General features: G+C 45.1%; 1 protein-coding gene across 6 annotated transcripts in view; it reads right to left on the reverse strand.

The window, feature by feature from the left end:
* Positions 1-21,408, reverse strand: part of LOC147750884 (uncharacterized) — a 1,319,653-nt gene that overhangs the window by 793,712 nt on the left and 504,533 nt on the right. For all 6 annotated transcript variants that reach the window (XM_086918405.1, XM_086918419.1, XM_086918411.1 and 3 more), the window contains 2 exons: positions 16,623-16,706; positions 16,365-16,457 (listed from right to left, as the gene is read on the reverse strand). In XM_086918405.1, coding sequence (XP_086774531.1) covers positions 16,365-16,457; positions 16,623-16,706 — 177 coding nt within the window. The remainder of the gene's footprint in view (positions 1-16,364; positions 16,458-16,622; positions 16,707-21,408) is intronic.

Consider the following 21,408-nt stretch of genomic DNA (forward strand, 5'->3'; position numbering starts at 1 on the left):
ATTGAGTGATAATGTACCACAGTTTGTTTCAAGGGTGTTACAAGATTTCTTAATGAGGAATACCACTTCATGGAAACAGATCTATGTATATCATCCTTCTGCCAAATGTGCAGTGGAGCATTTTAATAGAGTTCTGATAGAGAACATACAATTGCCCATTAAAAGTTGTAAGAATTGATAAGTGGAGGTTAAAATATTTGTATGGGCATATCGTACACCACCCACAGTTACCGGGTATTCACCTTTCAACATTTTAAAAGGGAGAGATCCTTTCAGCAAAGACAACCAGGCGTGGACGAGGCAAGAAAGAGCACAGAGCGTTGGTGGATGAGGTAAAAAAAGAAGTTTAAAAAGTCTAAGTTAAATTACAAAAAAGATTATGATCAAAACCATGGTGTGAAGGAGGTGATAATGAATGTTGGTGATTATGTCAAAGTAAATGAGGAGGGAAAGGGGCTTTAGTAGATTTATAGGTCCTTTAAACGTGTTTAACAACTCACCGAAATTGAGTGATGGCAGAGTTAGGTATTTTAGCAAGCTTGCCCTTTGTCAGAAGTGTGCAGGTACAAAGTTGTCTGGTGTTGATGGACTGGGTAGCAAAGCACACAATCAATGGTAGAATGATATGTGCATTGGTAATGGAGAAGAGAATGAATGTGGTAGATCTATGAATAGAATAAATGGTGGAATGGGAAGTACTCCGTGCTCATGATTAGGTGATGAGAGAGGAACATTATGTGCGTTCTACTAGAAGTGGATGTCCTGTACACATCCCCCCAAAAATTTAAGGACTATGGGCCAGAAGTACAACCTAGACTCGCAAATTGCGTTGCAATAGCGACTTGCAATTTTCCACTGGTTGCTTTATTGGTGAAAAATAGTGTTGCATCGTAGGTATCTCTTATAATGGCTTCTCTGTTGCTTTTCCCAAAAAACCTTGATGAAAAACGTAGATTTCTTTTCGCTCTGTTTTCAATGGCAGAAAAAAAAGCTAAAAATGATAACCAATCAACCAGGCCTCCAGGGAGGGTGTGTGACATCACAAAGGGGAAAAACAAAGCCACCAAAAAAAGAGGAGGGCGAACTTAAGAATTCTGGACACACCGACTAGATGCTGGAATAATCCACAGCATGTAAATCCAAGGAAGATGCACACAACAAATTCCTAGTTTTAGTCAGGTTGTCTTAGAGGGTAATACGGGTATAGCCATGACCTGCATATTGATTCAAATCTCCTCTATAGGTCTGGGATCTTCATAAGCCATGAAAAGTTGTTAAGCTAGGTCACAAACTGGAGGGCTCCAAGAGATTTGGTCAGATCTGTTTTAATGTTCTGCAAGGCGTCATTAACGTATTTTCCAAACAGGGTGACTCCATCAAATGGCATATCTAATATTTTTGCTTGAACTTCCAGATGGAAAGATGTAGATCCCAGCCATCCCTTGTTTTTTATACAGCTGTTTGTGACAACTGCGAAAGCTTAGGTTAGAAACATCCTCTGTGACATCAATGACGGCCATTGAAGTTGTTGCACCCTCTCCGATGATAGCTTTTAGAAAGCCCTATTTTCCTCCAGTATAAAGTCAAATACTGATGAGATGTTATACCACATCTGGCAATTGTAATGGCCTAACGCTGCTGAAGAGTTTGTAGACTTGATAGACGCCATGGAACCAATTCTACAGCCACAATTATCTGTGTGTCTGCAATTCCAATTGGGGAGTGCAGACAAAGGCGTGATCGGATTAGTTGATCTGCGCTGGGCTGCAGGCATGATAACAGTCTTGTTTGGGATGGCCGCTATGGCAGGCTGGGGATGTCTGGGGCCTTAAACTTCTTCTCTAAAAAATGCACCACAGCTGATATATTTTCATCATCTTTATGCCTTATACCCACACAAAATTCACTATAGGTAGGGGCCTAATAGCTTTATATGGCGGCTCCTTAAAGTCAGTCAGGAAGCATTGTTGTAGGGGTCATCGTAAGATTAAATTTATTAGTCGCTCTCGCCATAGTGCTATGGGCCACGTTGTCCAGAATTGAACCTAGCTGAATTACTTGCCACCTGCTTTGGAATGATTTTATAATCCAACTCCTTATTCCCCCAGTCTGGTTGTACGCCCTAGCCCTCCAAATCAAAAAATACAGATTCTTAAGAATCCTCATTGCCCATATCATTAGGAGTCAGCAGGACCAGCGTTGTTGACTGTCTTTAGAGGCTGGCCTGCCGGAAGTGAAGGAGGTGGAGGCATAGGAGTTGCTGGTGGCGGAGCTGGTAGCAGTGGCGGAGGTGGAGCCAGGGTGGACATAGCTAGTCTGGCAGGCTGCTGAGGGAGCAATCTTTGATATGTGCTGATAATCAGTTGCAAGCCAATAGGTATCACCTATACAAGAGCTATTGGCTTTGGCAGTGTATTTTTGTGCTGTTGTACAGCAGTGTGGCTGCTGTTCAGCATTGCTAAAAGTTAGTTATGTTATATGCATTTCTAAAGCACAGCGATTATCCAAAGGTGTCCTGGCGCTAGCTACTATCCTCCAAGCACTGAATGTTACAAACATATTTACATATTAAGGAGCCAGGTTTTAAAACCTTTCCGGAATGCCAGGAGGTCAGTGGCGTTTCTCGGATGGAAAGGAAGGTCATGACAAGCCTTTGCAGCACAAACAAAGCTTCTCCCTCCCCATATAGCTTTTTTAGTGGGTGGTACTGTCACCAATTTAGCTCCTAGAGAGGGGAGAGTTCTTTTGGGCAAATACCACTGAAACTGCCGCTTCAGGTAGTCTGGACCTGTTCCTTGAAGTGCTGTAACAACTGTCCACGGACTGTCGGCCGTCAAAAAGGGCAGTATTTTCTTTATCATTCTGAGAACATAAGAGGTGCATTAACCTGGTCACCAAAGTTGAGCTTATCATCAACTATGAATTCTAAGTTTTCTACTTTCCTGGTGTGTGTAGGAAGAGTGCCCAGTGCTTCTGGCCACCAATTTGGGGTCCAGAAGTTGACATTGTATCCAAATAGGATGACCTCAGTCTTGCCCGAGTTGGGCTTCAGTAATTCTGTGAGATCCGCTTCCTGAATGCTTCTAATCATGAAACCATTTACCTTTTCCTGATACCTGTACTGGCAGCAGAGGCACAACAATTAGGAGGTAAGGCAAAAGCCAAAGCAGCTGATTAAGGAGGCCAAAGATGATAAATACACATTAATAAAAAGTGGGGGGGCTAAGAGATGACCCCTGTGGTACTCCACAAGGCATGGAAAAAGGTTTGTGGTGGAATGCACCCAACAACAGTATTTGTGATCTGTTGGTTAGGAATGATTTCAATAGCTTCCACGCTTTACCCTGTACCTCGCATGCCAACAAATGATCCATCAACAAATCATGATGGACAGTATCAAAGGACGCAGGCAGATCCAGCATAATTAAAGCGGCCTTGCCTCCCCGATCCAGGGCTTCCCTAATCTCTTCTGTGGATTTTTTTAAGAGCCTCTGTACTGTGCCCTTCTCTGAAACAATATTGAGTTGGGTCCAAAGCTTGAATTTCGTGTACAAAAGGCACTGAGTTGCTAATTCATTGTTTACTCAACCAATTTTGCTGGTAGCGGGAGGCGTGAGATTGGTCAAAAGTCATTTGGATCCTTGGGGTCTAAACTGTGCTTCTTCAGTATCAAAGCGACCTGCCAGGGTTTAGGGAAGGGCCCTGCTTCAAACATTGCATTAAACAGAGAGGTAAGTGAAAGGGTATCAGGTCCCAGGGTAAGTTTGATCACAGAGGCTGGACAGGGATCATAGAGGGAGCCTGATCTTTCTGAGGTAAGGAGCCTTTTAGTGTCAGTTATAGATAGTAGCACAAATTTGTCAAAGGTAGGGGGGGAGGCCAAAGATTGGCTTACTTCTCTCCGTTAAGGCTCCAGTCCCTACTGAACTTGGAAGGTTGAGAAGCCGAGAAGATGACCTCCACCTTATTTAGAAAAACCATGGCGATGTCCTCGCATAGTTCCTGGCTCGTCTGAATTTTAGCTGGACAGGGAGAAGCCAAGCTAAATACAGATTTAAAAGGCTCTTTAGCAGTTTTTTGCTAGGTTAATTCGAGTTGCAAAAAGCAAGGTTCTGTTTGTATATTTTTTCTCTGCTTCCTTGTATTCTTCCCTCCAAATCCGCTCAAAGCATTTGCAGATACGTTTTTGTTTCCTATGCTCTTCCATGTACCAGGGGGCCGTTGGTAGTGATCTTGTATGAAACAGAATTCTTACTGAGGCTAGTTTTTTACAAGCTGTCTGCACCCAGTTAGTGAACTGGGTAGTGGCCTCCTCCACTCCTAGAGGCATGTGGCATGCGGGTGCAATAAGCACATCTTCTAAATCTGTGCCCTCAATTTTGTTCCAGGCCCTAATTTAAATCCGACTCTTAGGGCCCCCCATCCCCAACAATGCGTTGATCTGGTAAAACCAACTCAAATTGGACAACTGGTCTGTCCAGATGAGAGGCAATGAACCAGTGTAGGAGAGTTGTGGGTGGTTGGAAAATATCCCATCGAGAGTATGCCCTGCAACGTGGGTAGGGCGTGTTGTCTTAGGTCAGCACTATTCATCATATCTATGAGGGCCACTGTATCTGATTTCGTAAGTGCTTCCTGATAGTAGTTAAAATCTCCCATGATAGTAAAGGAGTCGGTGCAGAGCCCCTCATCAAGCAAATTTCCACTTGAAGTTATAAAGGTGCTCCTGGGTCCCGGGGTCTATATAGTAAAAATGCCCTTAAAAGTGTGATGATGAGATAAGCTGAAGCTAAAGAAGAGTGCATTGCAGGTTGGGTTTGTGGCTGTGTGAAAGACAGCCTTAAGTGAATTGTGCTAAATTACTGCTAAGCACCCCCTCTCCTAGTTGGCCTGTTTAGAGTGTGCCATAAGAACCCAGTTGGGGTGGCTATGACTACATCTGGGCCTGAGGCTTCGTCTGTGCATGCTTCTGTGACAAATGCCAGTTTAATGTCCCCTCCCTCTATAAGTGTCGCACACTCTGTACTGTGCTTCACCAGAGATCTGGCATTAAGCAATATGCACTTTAACACGATTTTCTCATGCTGCCTTTTTGTAATTCATGGCCTTCATGGTCTGGTACAAAAGTCTGGGCAAGGTACTGTTGCAGTTGGAGCAGGTGACTAAGATGAAGGCCTTGTGTTAAAGGTAAGACACATGCAGCCAGTGGCCTTACCAGCCGGATTCAGGTCAAGTAGATGTGTTCTGGAGTACTTTAAAGTAGTAGTTTCACCTGGTTTCAAATGGGCAGGGGTGCTGGCGCTGAGCGCGGGCCAAGCTCGGACAGGCACAGACGGGCTTGCCTTTGGCGCGTCAGCTGCGCAGTCGCGTCAGAGCATCCTTATGTAGTATCAGGGGAAAAGAACTAGCCCGCTGACCAAGAATGCCCCCAAAATGGCAGCCCCGATCAAACTTGAGTGGTCCCACAGCGTCTGTACGTCCCTGACTCAGTGGAACAAATTCACAACTTTACAATACAACAATCAGGATTAAAAGGTATTTAAAACAATCTAATGTGCAAAAGGTTTTTAAAACGATCGAGTGTGCAAAATGAGCAAATATCAGCTTCCGGCTCCTCGCTCCAGCCTCAGAAGATAGTGGCCTTAGGAATAGTGTCGGAGAGTGGAGTGGAGGAGTACAGTGTCGTAGACTGGAGTGGGGTAGTACAGAGCCTTAGAGTGGATGTGATGGAGTATATGTGGCAAAGTGGATTTACTTGGGTACAGTGTCGCAGAGTGGAGTAGGGGAAAGCAGAGTGTTGTAGAGAGGAGTAGAGTTCAGTGTCAGAGAGTGTCAGAGTGCAGTGGCGTAGAGTGGAGTGGCATGGGGTGCAATAGGGTGGAGTGGATTGAAATGGAGTAGAGTGGGGTAGATTGGATTGCAATAAAGTGTGGTGGATTTAGTGGGATTGGGTGGATTGGAGTGGGATGGATTGAAATGGGGTGTGGTGGATTGGAGTGGCGTGGATATGATTGGATTGAGGTGGGTGCACTGACGTGATAGGACTAGGATTGGGTGGACTGGGATGGGGTGGGGTGTTTTGGAGTGGGCTAGATTAGACAAGACTGGAGTGGGGTGGATTGCAGTGGGGTGGATTGGACTGGAGTGGGATGGAATGGACTGGAGTTGGGTGGATTGGAGTGGAGTGGGGTGGATTGCAGTGAAGTGGGGTGGAATAAACTTCGGTGGATTAGATTGGGGAAGAGTGGGGTGAAGTGGCGTTTGGTAGATTGGAGTGGGGTGAAATGGAATTGTTACAGTACGGTGGGTGAATTTGGGTGGATTGGGATGGGTTTAGCAGGGTAGATTGGAGTCGGGTGGACCGGAGTGGGGTGGATTGGAGTGAGGTTGACTGACTGGACTTGAGGGGGTGGATTGAAACGGGGTGGAATGGATGTGGGTTTGTTGAATTGGATTGGAGTGGGGAGTTATATATTGGATGGGGTGTGGTAGGTTGGATTGGGATGGGGTGATGTGGGTTGGATTGGATTGGGGTGGGGTAGATTGAATTGGAGTGGGGTGAGGTATAGTGGATTGGAGTGGGGTGAGGTAGATTGGAGTGGAGTGAGGTAGAGTAATTTAGAGTGGGGTGGACAGGAGTGGGGTGGCCTTGATTGACTGGGGTGGACTTTTTGAGTGGGGTGGATTGGATTGGGGTGGAATGGATTGGGGTGGGGTGCATTGGATTGAGGACAATTGAGGTGGCGAGGAGTGGACTGGAAAGGAGTGGACTGGAAAGGAGTGGACTGGAGAGGAGCGGACTGGAAAGGAGTGGACTGGAAAGGAGTGGACTGGAAAGGAGTGGTTTGGACCGGAGTGGGGTAGATTGGATTGGAGTGGGGCGGATTGGATTGGAGTGGAGCGGATTGGATTGGATTGAAGTGGGGCAGATTGGCTTGGAGTGGGGCGGATTTGGATTGGAGTGGGGCGGATTTGGATTGGAGCAGGCGGATTGAATTGGCGTGGTGCGGGTCGGTGTAGAAAGTTGTGGATTAGATTTGAGTGAGCAGGTTTGGAGTGGGGTGGATAGACGGAGTTGCAATGGATTGGAATTGGGTGGAATGGATGTGAGTGGGTGAATTGGCTTGGATCGGATTGGAGTGGGTGGGTTGGGATGGAAAGGGAGAATTTGATTGGGGTGGGTTGGATTTGAGCTGGAATGGAGTTGGGTGGATCGGAGTGGGGTCGGTTGGAATGGAATAGGGTGGATCAGACTGAAGAGGGGTGGATTGAGATGGGGTTAATTTTGGTGGATTGGAGTGGGGTTGGGTAGGTTTGGGTGTGGTGGATTGGAGTGAGATATATTGGATAGGAATGGATTGACGGGTGTGGGTGGATTGGAGTGGGTGGGGTGGATTGAATTGAGGGGAGGTGGATTGGGGCGTGGTGGGCAAACTGGATTGGAGTGGGGCACATTGGATTGGAGTGGGGCGCTCTGGATTGGAGTGGGGTGCATTGGATTGGAGCGGGCGGATGGGAGTGAGGCTTATCGTTTTAAATTGCAGTGGCAGATTGTTTGGGATTGCAGTGAGGCAGATTGTTTTGGAATGGAGTGGGGCAGATTGGACTGGAGCAGATTGGAAACTGTGAGGTGGATTGGACTGGAGCGGGGTAGATTGTATTGGGAGGTTTAGGACTGGTGTCGGGTGGATAGGATTGGACTGGATTGTAGGGGGTGAATTGGGATGGAGAGAGGTGGACTGGATTGAAGAGGGGCGCATTGGATTGGAGTTGGGCGCATTGAATTGGAGTGGTTGGAGTGAGGCGCAATGGAGTCGGGTGCTTTTGATTGCAGTGGGGCGCATTGGATTGGAATTGGGCGCACTGGAATGGAGTGCGGTGCATTGGATTGGAGTGGGGCGCATTGGATTGGAGTGGGGCGCTCTGGATTGGAGTGGGGTGCATTGGATTGGAGCGGGCGGATGGGAGTGAGGCTTATTGTTTTAAATTGCAGTGGCAGATTGTTTGGGATTGCAGTGAGGCAGATTGTTTTGGAATGGAGTGGGGCAGATTGGACTGGAGCAGATTGGAAACTGTGAGGTGGATTGGAGTGGGGTATATTGTATTGGGCTGTTTTGAATTGGTGTGGGGTGGATGGGATTGACCTGGATTGGAGGGGGTGAATTGGGATGGGGTGAGGTGGACTGGATTGGGGAGGGGCAGATTGGAGAGGGGCAGATTGTTTTGGATTGGAGTAGGCAGATTGTTTTGGATTGGAGTGGAACAAATTGTTTTGGACTGGAGTGGGACGGATTGCCAGCATATTGTTTTGTATTGCTGGATTAGGGTGTAGCTGGATTGTTTTGGACTGGAGTGGGGCAGATTGGAGTGGAGTAGGAAGATTGTGGTGGGTTAGAAGGATTGGGGTGTGGTGGACTGAGTGCATTGGGATGAGTGGAATAGGCTAGCTTGGCCTGGAGTGGATTGGATTGAGTGGGATGGATTGGCTGATTGGATTGGTGTGCGGTGGGGTGGATTGGTGTGGATTGGAATGAGGCCTTTTGGAGGAGGGGGGATTGGGGTGTACTGCACTGCATAATTTCGAAAATTACACATAAAAAAGAAACAAAATCGCTTTGCAATCGATAGAACAAGACAATCGTCCTCTTTTGAGAACAGCGCCTACGAGCACAAATAAAACAAAACATGAGTGCAAACTGATAAAATGAGGACTGGCAAAATCATAGAAAGTTAACTATAAAAAATATTTGTCCTGCTGGGCATGTTTTTGCCAGTCACGCCTTCTGTTTGCAGGGCACTTGAAGTTAAAAAGAAAAAAATTGTACCTCGATCACATTGGGAGCAGTGGACCGGCACTGAGTACGTTAAATCAATCAGTGCCTGGTCCCTGTGGGGGCCAATCACTGGGAAAGGGGGTGAATAGGGACTTATTTATTTTCTCTGAAAAGCCTCCAAGCAGGCATGCTCTGCAGTGAGATGCGTCTGCCACACTCAAAGACTTCACTTCCTGCTGTCCCTTTTCCATTCCCGGCATCCGCCATTCATCAGCCAGGGAAGACAGACTAACGTTATTAGAGCAGAGTGTGAAATTGCATTAGAGTTTCAGAGCCTGGGCCTCCGAGGAGGAATATGGCTCAGCTCTCTCAAAAAAGGACTTGCAGCCTCCCCATTCTGTCCTCGGAGCCTCATCCTTGACCTCTTCCGGAACCTTCTGTGGTAATGGCGGCACTTAGCATCCCCACCCGGCCACTGGCAGCCCTTCTAATTCAATACATGTCTCTCTACAGGACATCAGCATATCATTAAACCAAACAGACAGAGGGTCTGTACTCACAAACTGGGCCTTCCTATTTCAGCTGGGAATTTTAACCTATTGCGAATAGAAGGTAAGTAGCAGCAACATTATACAGCTGATGCAAAGATGGAGTCCATTGCCGCACTGCAATGCAAAGATGAAACCTGATAACATGCAGTGTGCGCATCTGAATATCCAAGGTTCCAACACAGTAAAGCAGCACTGGAGAAAAACACACCCGCCACACAATGAAGAGAATACCAGCTCCATGAAAATGAATGAGAGCTCTATAGGCACCTGCCAGTGTGGATTTGGAATATATACAACTCCGCCTGCACATTATGGTTGTCCCCTTTCCCAGAGAAAAATGTTCACGTTTTAAGATTCTCTAAAGGCCAGGACTAAAACTTGAATATAAAAATGGCCTTTTTAATATTTTTAACATGGCCTTTCTGCTTTTATTTACTCATCAGTCGGTCATGAATAAGGCAGCTCTGGTACACATTTGAAAAGGTTTTTTTCTTCGATCTACTACTTTAAGTATGTTCTGATAAGGGCAAAAATACCTGCTTACGGTGATTTTCCTAATTTTTGTACCGGCTGGGACATTAAAATACTGGTCATGCCAGTGAACAACCAGCCAGGGAGCAACCCTAACGCTCACACCAGTCTGCACTGCCCCTGTCTGTGTCACTGCTCCACCTGGAGGGTCTCTTTGCTACCTCTGCCTACCCATACCATAAAACATATCAGTGCTGTGTTTCCAGTGCTTTATGTGAACATTCTATTGTGATCTCACCATGCCACTTGTCTGCCTGAACATACCTGTGTTTACCAAATAACGGTGCTATGTTAATATACCGATGGCATGTAAACATGCCCTTGCTAAAGTAGCATATCAATGCTGTGTTGAACATTCCAGTGATCTCATTATACCACTTGTCTGCCTGAACATACCAGAGTTAGATAGTCATACTAGTGCCATATAAACATCGCAGTGCCATCGGAATTTACCACATAACGGTAATATGTTAATGTACCGATGACATGAAACATGTCCTTGCTAAATGAGCATGTCAATGCTATGCCCATATTGTTGCCATAGGACCAACATGTGCTAGGAATACATGTGTTATCTGACATAGAACTGCCGTCTTGAGCATACCACTGTTCTACTGGAGCATAGTACTGCTGTATGTAAACATATCAAGAATTTCTGACATATAAGTTGTCGTTATGTACCAGTGCTATATGCGGCTGCTCCAGGAACATACTATGGGGCTTATGGACATGACTTGGCACATAAACATACCACCGCAAAATGTGAACAAACGTGTAGTCGCAGAATGTACAGCTGCGACCTCAAGATACATTGTAATCGGCATATACCTACCAAAGAAATCTGCAGACATCAATGCTTTCGGAACTTGTCATTGCCATGGTAATACTCAGTTGCCATTTAACATACCAGTGCTACAGGAACATATGAGTGTGTGTGAAGATACTGGGACTATTTGAGCATACTGATGTTAAATAAATATACTAATATTATCTGAGCATACCAGATCTATATGAACATACCTGTGCTACAAGAACACAATGCTGCTAAAGGAATATACAAAGAATATTTAAATATAAACCTGCTTTCCGAATACTTAACGTGTTTAGTGCCAGAAGTGACAGTACGTGTGAGTGATGGAGGAATGAGAGACACAACACGAAGCTAAATAGATCCACCCTGGGATGGGAGCTACCCCACCCTACTATAACTGGCAAAGAAGAGAGGTGAGTTAAATGGAGAGGTAAGCAGAGTCTCTCTGTGCTGGAACACTGGACATCCAAGTGCTCCTGTACTCTCACTAGGTACCTGACTATATTCTCATTGGCATGTTGGGCAGAAATGAAGAGATTGGAATACTTGCAACTGCATATGCATGGTTAAGGCATATACGTGGTTAAGGCAAGTGTGGTTCCGCTTGAGGGGAAATGGCACGCGTGGCTCAGCCTGCTTTGTAAAGGCCATTTCCCTTCTAAGTGTGTAGGACTCACAAACGCAGCCTGTTACATTTTGGTACTGTACAGACCGATGGCTGTAAACGACCCGCTTTATGAATATTTGTTATGTTACTTAATAAACGATCAATGGCATGGCTAAGATATTGTGGGCTCTAATCCAAAGAAGGAAAATTGACCCCATATGTCCATTTAGCAAATATGCCACCAGCGGGCCCTTCACATCCTGGACTGTGGTGCTACCGCACATGCTGCAGTATCAGTAGATAGACTCCTGTATACCTTTGGGTACTGCAGTTAAGAATCCAATAGTTGGTGATTTTAACATGTGGGCAGCCAGTAAATGTCTGTTCTTTCTTGCAATACCTCCAAGCGTCAAAGGTAGATCACACAGTTGAAGAAGACAATTCATGAGGAAGGGAACTAAACTTGGTGCACCTTTCTTTATCAAAAACCTGTAATGAAAACAAAAGACAGCTCCACTCCATCTAGCATTGATTGTCAGCGAATTACGCTCACTTACGAGATCACTGATGTTCCTAAGACCCAATCTAAACTTTCTCAAGCTATATAATGGGAACCCCAGTAGCCATGAATCCAAACATGCACAGCTAAGTTGATGAGTCCATAAATTTCAGCAAAAAAACTCCAGAATCTTTGCTGTAGTGGGAAAGGCACAGCGAAATTGTCCAAAACACACAAAGGCACAGCTTGAAGGAGAATGGAGGCAGCACCAGGGATGAAGCCATGTTAGCCAATATGGCCTTTTCAAATTTCTTTATTCTTCTTTAGGTTAAAACAACAGTGCAACAGCCAACGCGTTTCGTTCTTTTTTATAGGAACTTCATCAGGGCAGGAAATTCCTGTGTAAACCACGTCCCACTTTGAATATCAAGGCGATAGTCAGCCCAACGATGCAGACAGTGTAGGATCTGATTCTGGCCAGAGCGTGTAAGTGACCCTAAACAGTGTTGGCACAATATTCCGACCGAAATCGAATAGCTGTGGTAGCTCTCTCAAAGGTTTCTGACGGGATTCTACGCGATTAAAAGATCAAAATGGTCAGTCAGACAAATTTGTAATTGTGTTCAAGTGTCCACATGCACGGGGTTAATATAGGTATTGACAAATGGCATCCGACAGCTGTCTTCTGAAACAGAAGTAGTTCTTGGGGAACTAGCAGCAGTAATAAGTAACTACCAACGAAACCCCAGGACGAATAAAGTTATTGTACACTTCAGTCGATACAATCAAAAGAGCCTCGTATTTCGGCGGCCATGGATAAGCCCGAGCCAGCAGTGAAAAGGAGCAGCATAAAGATTTTGGAGCAAAATAGCTAAGGCACAGTGTATACCATACATTTCTGTTATGCCATTACTTATCAATGTAGGAAACTCTCAAAATGAACAATTTTAAATTATGAATGACCTTAAACAACCATCAGGTCATAAAGTAACCCACGGGTCATGGTAGATAGAGATCTGTGTTAAAATGAAAAGTATTTAGTATCCCAAAAGGACAATATAAGTGGTAGGATCTCTGTGAATAATGAAATAGGGAGAAGATTGACCAATCAAGAACAGGTGCTGTAATCTTTAAATAGGGCTAGAATCAGAACTACCCTTCTGAGTACAGAAGGTGAAGTTGTACAGAATTCTTGCCCCTCTGAATCATTTAGGAATGCGTGCCTATGTTCGGATTAACTAAGCAGCCAAAGTTATCATTTCTAACTCCACAAGGGAGCCATATATTGACCTCTTACAACGCTTCAGCTTAGAACCAATTGGAATGAGATTTTTGACACACTGGCTGTTCAGCTTTACCTCACAGTGAAGGCGCTGAAACTGTATTAACCCGTTTAGAGCGTCGAACGTTCAGCGCCCAGTGCTGAACGTTTGAATAATGGGTGGGGCCGCGTCGGCCAACGGACGTGCGCAGCACTACCAAGGTAGTGCACGCGACGACCGTTGGCCCACGGCAGCGCTTAAGGGATTAAAAATTAATAGAGAGGAGCCATAATTGACAAATGAAAAGATGGCAGCAGCATCACTGGCGCCACTCGGCAGCTGCATTTAATATCGCCAATCACCAGGGCCTTTAAAGTTAATTGAAGGAAGGAATATGGGGGCTAATTTGCAAACCCTGCGCGCCATTGCAACTTCACTTTTTGTGACTTTCCGGTGGCGCACTGTGCTTAGCCATATCTACAAGGCCATGCAAAGCCACCCTGTGTGGCTTTCCATGGCCTTGTAGATATGGAGGCGAGTTGCTGTTTGCCTCACACTGCGTCAGGGGGTGTTCCATGGGTGTTACAGTAAGTGATCCTAAGTAACACCTACGGCATTTGACACATTCCTAGATTTACAGGAATCTGTAAATGTGGGAATGCGTCAAAATCTTACGCCTTCCCAGGGGAGGCACAACGAGGAGAAATAATTTTTTTTGTCCTTGTTTTTTACTCTTTGTATGTGTGCTTCAGCACACATAGAAAGGGGGAAAAGTGTCCATAGATTCTTTTGTGCAGAAAGGTGTCCCTTCCTACACAGAGACAATCCTGTCTGTGACGCAGGCATCCTATAGTGCAACGGTGTCTGCGTCAGTGATAGGTAGCCCATTGTGCGCCAGCGCTGGGAGAGAGGACACAAATGTGTAGTCTCTTGTAAATACAGCGCATTTCTACCCTACACCACGGGGCTTGTAAAAAAGCCTCATGGTACTCAAACTGAGTGGGTTAAATCACGCAGGTCACACTTGTCAGGTGTGCTGGAGGGAATCATTGGGTCTTATTATCAGTTCTGTGTGCATGCCAAGAGTCCATATTTGTCAGCTTCTTTTATATTTGCAGGCGTTAATCACTTTGTAGATACTGTCATAGAGCCGGGTTAAGTTGTGTAACAATAATATTATATCCACTATATTTGCCAAACCCTTAAACTGCATGATAAGAATAGGTAAGTAGACGTGGACTTAAGAATAGTACGTTTATACTGATCATGATGATGTAGTGTTAGGAGATGTAGTGGATGCAATATTACTGCAGTTCAACATTACTGCCCACAATTAAGTGTCATACAGCCGAAAGCCAGCTGTATTTTAGACTCACATGAGAGCTTTGGATGTATCCCATTACCTGGGAGTGCATGGTAGGTGCTCGACACCACTTCGACACTACTTCAACAACACTGAGTGTATCCGTTCAGGCAAGGTGAGTGCGTTCTCTTTCTATTCCCACACTACTGAAGTTGTTGTTTGTTTGCAGTGAAACAAAGGCATGAATCAATACTTTCATGCCTTTCAATTTGGACGCACATAGTGCAGTTTCACTTTAGTTCCCCGTATCATCAAAGTTTCTCACTATACGATTGTTTTCCGTTGTTTCCCATAGGTGACAATTCCCATGCCTAAAATCACCACAGACCGTTGTAATTACTGCTTCATAAAAAGGAACGGAAATTATGTTAGGCCAGGAGTGACCAGTTATAAGGCTGTAAAGAAATGGCCCATGCAAGCCAGTAAATTGTAAGCATCAGAGCGGGCCAAAAGCCCTTTTTTATTAACAACAGTGTCTCACAAATGATACGCATGGGCTAATGCATAGGCTAGTGCATGCTATAGAAGACTCAACCCTAAAAATTACCCAGGCATCTGCAAAACTCCGGAGCCTGTATTACCAAAACGAGATACATAGGTTTGAAGGTGATCAGCTGCGAAAATCTATGGCTGGTAGTCAAACTTCTCATAAGCGTCTTCATCAACCAGTGTCTTATTTAAACTATGGGATGTAAGGGACATCCAACTGCCTAAGACTGTAAGCAGTCTCAGAGATGTCCTAGTCGCAGAGATCTCCTTCCAGCTCAGAATCCAGAGCTTAGTTGAGAAAGTTTGCCATCACTTGAATTGGTCACCGTAGACGATGGTGACAATGTAGTCCCCGGCAGAGATTGGAGTACAGTCAAGACATTGAAGTAGCTGGATTTCCATGTGGATTTTTGTGCAGGATGGTGTTCATCCTGTTTGGAGCAATCCAGTCTTTTTTTCTGTGAGGAGATGGTTGTTGGTGATTTAGGATGCAAATCCAACTCTAGAAAATCCACATTTCAGCTTCTGCGTTGACATTGTAAAGGTGCATGATAGAGCACATTTCACTGAATCATACCCAGATGAGGGGGCATCGCTATTAGGAGGGCACTTTTTCCTTTCTAATACATAAAAGGCCAACCTCCTCTCTCTAGCCTTCAAAATGGTTGAAGGAAAGATTCTATAAATGTCAGAGCATGAAGCCCTGTGTGTTGAATAAAAACAGTAAATACACTGCTCATGTATTTTCTTCTGACCTCAGGAAGAGAACGGAGCTGAAAAGAGATTTTGTTTCTGTCAGTCATGACGACAGTTACGGACAGCTGAAAAATCTACCTCGTCGCAGAAACTTACCCCAAAAACAACTTTGAGTACACCGAAAGCTGAAGATGAAGCGGAGTAAGCTCCAGGACAGACCAGAAAGTACCAGGATAAGATCAGTGAAAGATCAGAGCAGAGCTCTTCTCTAGGACTCCGTCAGAGTGCAGTACAGTAGAAATCTGAGCTATGGTGGCCTCCAGGGGAGTAGGAGAGCTTAGAACTTCCACCTAATTGGCCGAAGATCAGGTTGTTTTAAATGAGTTGGAAGTGCTAGTAAACAAACAATGGTTTTTAGGGCCCATGGCCATTATAACACTGTTTACTGCTATTTAAACTTAATGGAGATACCCAGTCTGACAGCGGGAAGTAATGAAGCATGCAACTATATTAAGACGCAACTATATTAAAGACACAATGCTGGAAAACAAAATAAATACATGTATAAATGGTCATGGGGTGTTGGGGGAGCCATTACATTACTGGCATACATGTACTCCCTAAAGAGGACTGTTCTGGAAACACCCTCTTATGACTCATATATTGCAATAGAGCAACTGAAGGGTTAAATGGTATTTACAAAACGAACAGCCTTAGTGAAAAAGGACAGCTTACTGTTCTGCTACAATACATTTCGTTTTTAACCATAATTACCACTTACCACATCTTCAAGAATTTCCTTTTGATGTTCTACCAAACATTCATTCTGTTCCTGGGACACATGGACTGTAGCACCATCCAAGGGAACAGGTTCCTAAAATGACAACACATTTTTTTCACAGTGATTTCTTTGCTTTGTACATCCGTTCATTTAGCCACTCCCATCAGTGAAGCAGAGGGCATGAATCTCAAACGCACCCAGCCCACCCACACGCTAAAAAGACTCTCCTTTGTGCTAGGCTTACCCATCTTCACTCACCGTTTCTTCTTTAAGCATATTTTGATGTTCTTCCAAGTGTTTGCTCTGTCCTTCAGGAACATGAACTGTCCACGTAAGAGGCACCTGGGACAACAAAGACTGTGCACTCAGTAATTTTCATCAATGCAATCATGGTTGCACCAGTTTTGTTTATTAGCACTGCATGCCAAGCCCCCTTTCCTCAATCCCATCAGAAAACTGCAATTCTGTTTCATAGCACTGACCCTTTAACCCCCTTTTATTCAATCGCATTAGGTAACAGGCCTCTCAGGAGTGCAAACGTAATCCCTTCTCCTCCCTCACTACCATCAGGTATCTACAGTCCAAATGATCGTGCCAGGTAAGGTTTATACTGGCTCTTGCCATGCCCTACAAGTAGGTAATCAAGTAAACTTTGTTTTCCGCACAAATATTTGTTGTTCAATCACAGCCTCACACATTTCTTTTCATTGTGCTTATAAAAACTGAGATTTCACATATTACACCAAGTGTCTAAGGTGACCTGCACCTCCTGTCAAAGTCAACACTACAAACATTAGTTACTTACCTGTAACCTGTGGTTCTCCAGTATTGGTGTCGTTCATAGATTTACACTCCTAGAGGATTAGTTCTCCAGTATTAGGGGTGTCTTTCATCGATTCACATCCTTGAATATTCCCCGTTCTTGAAGTGGGAGTCCCACGGTACATAAAATAGTAGTAAATATATATATATATATATATATATATATATATATATATATATATACACATACACATATACATATAGAAAATTATATAATTATACATATACATAAGAAATGTAATACATATAAAATATATATAACGTAACGTTAAAAGTACCATATAACTGAAAGAAGGCCCATAGAAGCCTTAAAGGGAGAATTCACTTTAGTAACATATAGTCATTATAATAGTCCACATTCCAGCCAATCAGGCAACAGCACCCTCTAGAACCTTCTCATCAGAAGCTCAAGCCCTCAGATTTTCGTAGCACCAAAGTGACCAATAGTGCATGAGGAGAAGAGAGCCTCTGAGGGGAGGAAGGGTGGGTTGCATGTGAATCTATGAAAGATACCAATACTGGAGAACCACAGTTTACAGGTAAGTAACTAATGTTCTTCTCCAGTATTAGGGGAGTCTTTCATAGATTCACATACTTGAATAAGAGTAGAAAGCAGTAAAGTGATATATGAGTCATAAAAGGCATTTCAAAACCAAGTAAGTACAATCATAATATGATTTATATAGCATACATTTAGACATATGGCAAAACCTTTTATGACAGGAGGCGGGAAGCCACAGAGGCTCACCTTAGTTAAAAAGATTTTGTAACACAGCTTGGCCCACAGCAGCATCTGCAGCGTCTGCTGATTCCAGACAGTAGTGCCTCGTAAACGTGTGTCTCTTCGACCACGTTGCAGCTCTGCAGATCTGGCGCAGAGGCACTCCAGCAAAGAGGGCAGTAGATGATGCCACAGCCATTGTCAAGTTTACTCGCACCGGAGCAGAGAGGCTTTCCGGCCCGGCAATGGCAGAAAGAAATGGCAGAAGAAATCCATCTAGTAATAGTTTGTTTAGTGACTGCCTGTCCTTTACAAACTCGGCCATAGGCTACAAAGAGCTGGTCTGATTTTCGAAAAGTAGCGGTGCGCTGGATGTAGAATTTCAGGCAACATTTTAAATCCAAGGAATGGAGAGAACGCTCAGCAGGAGACTAAGGGTTGGGGAAGAAATTTCTGAGAATGACGGGCTCATTCAGATGGAAATCCGAAGGAACTTTGGGAATGAATTTCGGATTTGTCCTGTAAAGTAACAGTGTCTTTAGAGAATTGAAGAAATTGAGGTTGTATCGTGAATGCTTGGATGTCACTTACTCGCCTTGATGATGTAAGCGCGAGTAGAAGAGCCACCTTCCACGTGAGGAATTTTAAGTCCGTTGAATGGATGGGCTCAAAAGGAGGTAGGAGGAGCTGAGATAAAACCAGATTCAGGCGCCAAGAAGGCGGCGGGCGACGTATGGGCGGATACATTCGAAAAAGGTCTCTGAAGAACTGTCGTATGATCCGAGAGGAATACAGAGAGGTGGTGCCATCATGCCGAAAGCGGGAAATCGCTGCCAGGAAGACTTTAAGAGTGGAATGAGAAAGTCCTGACTTTGCTAGAGATAAGAAAAAAAGCTGGATTTGCTCCGTCTTGGCGTGCTTTGGATCAAGGCCTTCCTTGTGACATCAAACACAAAACGCTTCCATTTCAATTGATATGTTTTGATGGTAGAAGGAGCACGTGCATGAGTCAGCACCTTCCTGCACTACGGAGTGATATTCAGACCTGCAAACTATTTGTGTTCAGGTTCCAAGCATGCAGTTGGAGATATGCCGGATCCGGATGGCAAATCCGCCCTTTGTTCATGGTGAGCAGGTGAGGCAGAGGGCGAAGAGGTATCGGGTCGCACTGAGACAACAGGAGGAGGTTCGAGTACCACGGGCGACGTTGCCACCTCGGCGCAATCAGTATGATGTGGCATGGTTGAAGCTTCATCCTGTGCAGCAGGCGCGGAACGAGAGGGAGCGGGGGAAAAGCGTAGGCAAATTCGCTCGACCAATTGATCGAAAAGGCATTTCCGCTCGACTCTCTGTGGGGATGCCGACTTCCAAAGCGTAGGCATTTGCGGTTGGTTGGGGTCGCAAACAGATCCATCTGTGGATGGCCCCACTGGCGAAAGATGTACTCCAGAGTGGATTGGTTGAGTTCCCACTCGTGAAGGAAAGCTGCGACCGGAGCCATGATTTTTGTGAAGACTATAGGTGCTGATCGAAGGCCGAAAGGCAGTACTTTGAACTGGAAGTGCTTCGATCCGACAGTGAAGCGAAGTTTTTTCCTGTGTTTGTGATTTATTGGCACATGAAAATATGCGTCTTGGAGGTCGATAGTGGAGAGGAACTCTCGGGGTTGAGGTATTGTAAAATTTCCAGTAGAGTCAACATTCGGTAAGTTTGTGATTTGATTTATTTGTTGAGGGCTCGTAGGTCCAGAATGGGGCGCCAATCTCACGACTTTTTCTTGATTAAAAAGAAGCGGTAATAAAAGCCCCTGACCTATTGTGCTCGAGGAACCACTTCGACAGCCCCTTTTTGTATCATGATCTTGACTTGAGCCAACAGATCTTTTAAATGAGGGGGGGGGGGGCCGGAAGGTGGACGGGTGGGTGGAAATTTTGTAAACTCGAGAACATGTCCTTTCGAGATGACGTCTAGGACCCAACGATCCGAGATGATATGAGACCAATTCAAGAAGTTGTGGGAGATTCAACCTCCAATCTTCAGAGTCGGAGAGCACTTGTTGCTGGGGAAGTCACTGCTTTTTGGAGGTGTTTCCCCCCTGTAACTATTCTTTCTCCGATAGGGTCTTGAATCGGTTTGACGATTTTGGAATTTGTAGCTGTATCTTTGCTTGTTGTCGGCATAGGAGCGATATTGGGAGGAGCCACGAAAATTGGAAGAACTGCCTCTGCCACGTGCTCCTCGAAAAGGCCGCTTCCTGTACTGAAGGTTCCCTAAGGCACGAGCAGTATCTGTGTCCTTCTTAATGGCTTCCAGAGCCTTGTCGACATGCTTGCCAAACAGGGAATCACCATTGTATGGCAAGTCAAGAATTCTCGCCTGCACCTCAGGGTGAAAAGCTGTAGATTTGAGCCAGCCCTGGCGTCGTAAAACAGCAGCTCCAGCAAGCTGTCTGAACCCTGTCGAAGAGATGTCAACAGCGCAGTCAATAATCTCAGAAGAGATTTTCTCTCCTTCTTGGACTATCGTTCGGGCCTCGTCTCGGATGGAATCCGGGAGCTGGTCAATCAGGGCTGCGATTTCAGACCACATCTGGCGGTCATATCTTCCAAGGAAGGCCAGGGAGTTGGCCGCTCTGACCGTTGTGGCAGCCATGGTGGTGAATTTTTTGCCGATAGAGTCAAATCGGCGCCCTTCCTGGTCCAGAGGAGAGGTCAGTGGAGTGGCTGGATTTCTCGAACGTTTCTGGGCAGCCTGCGTTACGACAGAATCCGCCTTAGGGTGTGAAACAAGGCATGCTGGAGAGTCAGCAGGCGCCTTGTATTTTCTGTCCAGACGTGGCAAGACAGCAGGGATGGAATTTGGTCGTGCCATAAGTTTGAGACCTTCCTCCAAAAATAAAATCAATAATTGGGATGGTATGGGTTTGCTTGAGGGGTTGATCTTTGAAATCATAGAGGAAGCAATCTGTTTGCTGCATCTCCACGGTTAAATGGAAACGTTTGGCAGCACGTACCATTAAATTATGAAAGCTTCCGATGTCCACCGGCGGGGAAGGCAAAGGCGATGTCTGTGGCGTAGATAGTGTTTGTGATCTATAATCATCCCAATCTGTGAGGACGTTATCTACCTCCTGATCAGTGTCCTGGTTCACATCCGCATCATCATCAGTATCCTGCTGTGGACGGACCGGCGAACGCAGTGTCTCTGTATGGACGGATGCTGGCGGTACAGGTTGAGGAGTTGGAGAAATAGGCGCAGAAGGAGGGAATATGCGATTATAATCGTCCAACATATGCTGCAAGTTGGACACCAATGAGGACGGTATCTGAATCATTTGTTCCTCAGAAGGAGCAGCAAAGCGAGCCTCATGAACAGGAAAGAGAGTACACCCCTCCTCCTCATAATCTTCATCATCTTCTTGGCACTTTATATTTAGTTCGGATAGATTGGACGCCTGATGAAAGACATCATTCACATAGGAACTGTCATCAGAATAATCTC

The sequence above is a fragment of the Lissotriton vulgaris genome, chromosome 1_1 (assembly GCF_964263255.1).
Source record: "Lissotriton vulgaris chromosome 1_1, aLisVul1.2, whole genome shotgun sequence".
Classification (NCBI taxonomy): domain Eukaryota; kingdom Metazoa; phylum Chordata; class Amphibia; order Caudata; family Salamandridae; genus Lissotriton; species Lissotriton vulgaris.